General features: G+C 26.1%; 1 protein-coding gene across 1 annotated transcript in view; it reads right to left on the bottom strand.

Moving 5' to 3' along the window:
- The window catches only part of LOC107478008 (long-chain-alcohol oxidase FAO1-like), a 6462-nt gene extending 3901 nt beyond the window's left edge, over positions 1 to 2561 (bottom strand). Inside the window, exon 1 of the mRNA XM_016098108.3 lies at positions 2218 to 2561. Within this exon, the coding sequence (XP_015953594.1) occupies positions 2218 to 2439 (222 nt within the window). The 5' untranslated portion in view covers positions 2440 to 2561. The remainder of the gene's footprint in view (positions 1 to 2217) is intronic.
- Positions 2562 to 4384: the final 1823 nt, after the last annotated feature.

Here is a 4384-nt window from a genome sequence, read left to right as displayed (position 1 = left end):
GGTTAACCCGCCAATCCACCAATCCGTCGTAAAATAGAACGGGCTAGCATTTTAAATCCATTTTAGTTGGTGAAGTGAGCCAATCTGCCCCATTTATAAAGTGAGGCTAGACATGGTGGGACGGGTTGAGACAGATCGACCCACTTTACCACCCCTAATTTTATCTCTAATTTTTAGAAGTATTAAAAAATCGTAAGATAGAAAAATAATAAGAATCAAATGCACAATTTTATACGTTCAAATAAGATACATGATACTATTAGACTTGAAACACGGTCTCTCGGTGATTGATTGGTTATGGAATTTCTTCCAAGTGAAAAATAAGGTACATTGATATTGATTTAATATATAGAATATATAGAATTTAATGATTTGTAGTTATCATATCATATCATATCATATCATATCATCTACTTAATTAAATGGCCGTTTTACAAGTTGGAAGCAACGTACACATGATTGTTTTCCTTTCTTGTGAAGGTAACTAAAAAGACATTAGATATTTTTACTTCATATAACATGTACTGTACTATAGCTAGCATGATTTTAAACTATCCGAATGCTCATTAATATTCAATAATCATGTTACATGAACATTAAAAGTTAACCACCATATAAAAATAGGATTTGAATCCTCTAAAGTTTGAATTTCACTCTAAATAGTAAAGTATAATCTCTCACCATTGATTTCATAGATGGGACCAAGAATAAATATAAAAGAAAAAATATTCAAGAATAGAAAATCTCACTTTACTCTCTAAAGTAAAATTCAAACTTTAGAGGATCCAAATCTATAAAAATATATATTTAATATTCATAAAGAATTTAGTTATACTCTTATTAAAAAAATTAATTATTTTACTATTTTATATTTGATTATAAATATATACAGATATATAATATTAATTTAATAACTGATCTTTTATTTTTATGCATGAAATATTTTTGTTTAACAATATATATGTTTTTACTTTTTACCCAATATCCTAGAAATTAAATCATTTGGGTATTTGCAATGAATATAAGTTTTTACTATATTGATGTAAAATATGATATTTTTTAAATTTATCATATTATATTTTTTCTATCATTTCTTATCGGTATCATAACTATTATTTGATGAAGTACTAATCACTTGAGTTTTATTATTTTTACCTAACATAATACTAATGTTCTCTGTAATGAAACACATTGTAAATGGGAACACCAAGAGTATTACTAAGACAGAATTAATTAAGAACAATACATATTATCATATATAATTACATTATTTTCAAAGAAAAACCTCCAACTATTAATATAAAAACTTTCTTTTGTGGCGTAAAAATTATTAAATGATAATTAAAATCCAAAATCTCTTCAAATGCGGCGTGCCCGGTCAAAATCCTAGGGACCAGGGGATTTAAAATGTACGAGTATCGGTTATAACCAACGTGGGTCCCACTTGTATACACAGTTTTGGACTTTCCCAGTTTGCATATATGAACACTGTGCTTGTAACAACCTCTTGCACAGAATGAGAGAAGCGCATGAAAATGATGAAAAATTAAAACTCTTATATATGCACTTCTATTTAATTTTTTTAAATCAAAATTATTTAAAAAAAATAAAAATTTAATTTTTAGTTAATTAATATTAATTAATTATCTTTTAAAGAATTTAAAATAAATATTTTTTTAAAAAAATAATTGATTTTGGCTAAAAATAATTAGCTACATAACATTACTCAAATTATTTAGGATATATATATATTTCGTGGAATAAAAATAAGATAATTTTTCATTAAATATATTTAATTAATATACAAAATGGGAAATAAGAAACTCTCATATATCTTCTTAATTTTAAACAAAACAGTTTTTGGTGGTTTATATTCTTTATCTTTTAAAATATAAGTATATTTATAGTGTTTTAATCTTTTCGAGAATTAAGAGAAATTGTTATATATATATATAAAGACTGTATCAGTATTCGTGTAAATTTTTTATTTCATTTTAATTAATGCTCAAATAGTGAAATTTTAGTTTTGTGGGTCACACACTCACACTAATGAATATATATCGCTTTACAAAGATATGAAGTATTAATAAATAGTTCAAAAGAAATTAAAAAAAATCCCAGTATAATTAAGAACACATGATGAAGAAGAAAAAGAAAACTGTAATCAAATACGTATATATATTGGTATAATATTATGTTATTAATATACGTATGTACCTCATGAGGGTATGGATGTTGAGAAGCGGAAATGTTGGAGAAGGACTTGGTCACATCCTTGTTATTAAGCTCATCCTCTTCATCCTTCAATGGCGGCAAAGGAGGAATCACAACCTCACATATGCTTGCAAGTGATTCCATCTCATACCCAAAAAACCCATGTCTGTATTTTCTCTCTCCTCTCTCTCCCTTCAACAATGGATGGCACTCTCTTCTCACCATGATCTCTCTCTCTCTCACACAGAAGCTAATTAGGAGAATTGATTATATGAAATTGTGTGCGGAACGGGTTAGTTATGATATGAGAATAATTAGAAGGATCTAGATGAATATATATGGATATAGATAGGTATATATAGAAGCAAATTAAAGGTGCAAGAAATTAAAGGAATGATTATGATTGGTTCTGTTTAATTAATTGGAGGGTGTGATGAGGTGGAAGGAAGGAAGATAATGATAGACTGGTATGTAAATTAATAATAATCACAATAAATTTTTTTTCCTTTCTTTTCTAACTTATACACCATATGAGTTGTGGGTTGTGCGGCAATGGATATATATAGACTCAACTCTAACTACTTTATGTCAACTTTTCTAAATCATATAACTTCTCTACCTCCTGCGGAAACGGGTAAATTGCATGGTGTATAAAATATAGTTTCAATTATTGAGAATGAGATACTAAAATATATATGATTGTGTTAAATGTAATATAAAATATTTTGATGCTAAAATACTCATAAGTGATAAAATTGATTATTTGCTTATCATTTTATAACTATAAATTTCGATAATGTTTTCATATTTTAAAAGGTAAAATACACAGATATTTTGTGCAATAAAATTAATTAATTTTGAAATTTATTATAAATTTAAATTAATCTTTTCCTAAATTACACTAAAATTTTGAAGAGAAAGAATTTGATAAATCCATATCCACAGTGCCTATGACAAAATTTTGCAGTGGGGTACAGTGTATATAACTATATACACATGTAATAAGAGCAAATACGAATTTTGACTTCCGATAGCTAAATTTTTTAAACTTACTTTATAGACATTTGAATAAGCCATAGTATATTTATATACATCACAAATTAATCTAATTAAAGGTATAAATTATTTTTTTTTAAATTATGATTATTTGTTTTGATGAATAACAAATTAAATAATCAAATATTTAATGCATGATATACATATACATACACATATTATATACATATTTATTCTTTTAGGTTATTATTTATAGAATTAAATAAAAAATAGTTATTTTTATTATATAACGATATATAATTAGTTACACATATAAAATTATTTTATACTGATAGTATATTAAAATTGTATATATAAAATATTTGGTGAAAAAGTTTACTTGACAATGAAAGAATAGAATTTAAATTTTCACGACGCAGCAATATATATAAAATTTCGTCAAGATGAAAGTGAATTTTAACAAAAGCATTTGCTTTATAAATTCAGGGATTTTATTTATTATGAATTTTCGAATGAAAGAAAGAAAGGTGACAAAATCAAGGTTCAATATTCAACATATTAATCGTAAGACTTTAGAATTTAATCATAAAATGAAAATAGTTTTCTCTCACAAATTAATTAAACCAAATTAAAATATTCTAGAAATTATATATTTTAAATCAGTTATGCTACACATATAAATCTATTCGCTTACAAGTCTTATAAGTTGGGCCAAACTCAACAAAAACTACTTTCACCTAATTCAAGCGTGTTAAACACGCGCGTCAGTCAACAGGTTCTAAAGCGCGCTACTCACCATTATGAACGACTCTTCTTCTTCTTCCTCAATCAAAACCGCAACCGTCGACATTCAACGCACATTCGAAAACTCAGAAGAAATTAAACTTTCAAACTCTTTGCCAACAGTCGACGAAATCAACAAGCAAACATCAAAATCTCCATAAAAAAACACCAAAAAGAAAGAAGAAACATTATTCAAGGTATTGTTTCACTAATCTTCTAGGTTTTTCAGATTTCTCTTTCTGATTTTGAAAACGAAGCATTATATAGTTGTATTTCTCTTTTATTAAGTAGATTCATTATATGTTCTTAGTTTAAAGTAGATATTAAGGTACTGCTCAAGTCGATTATACTGGTTTACGTACTTTTAGTAAATGGTTTAACGTGCTTTTTC

This window comes from Arachis duranensis, chromosome 3 (genome assembly GCF_000817695.3).
Source record: "Arachis duranensis cultivar V14167 chromosome 3, aradu.V14167.gnm2.J7QH, whole genome shotgun sequence".
Lineage (NCBI taxonomy): Eukaryota > Viridiplantae > Streptophyta > Magnoliopsida > Fabales > Fabaceae > Arachis > Arachis duranensis.
The sequence above is the reverse complement of the archived record's forward strand: the minus strand, read 5'-3'. Positions and strand labels throughout refer to the sequence as shown.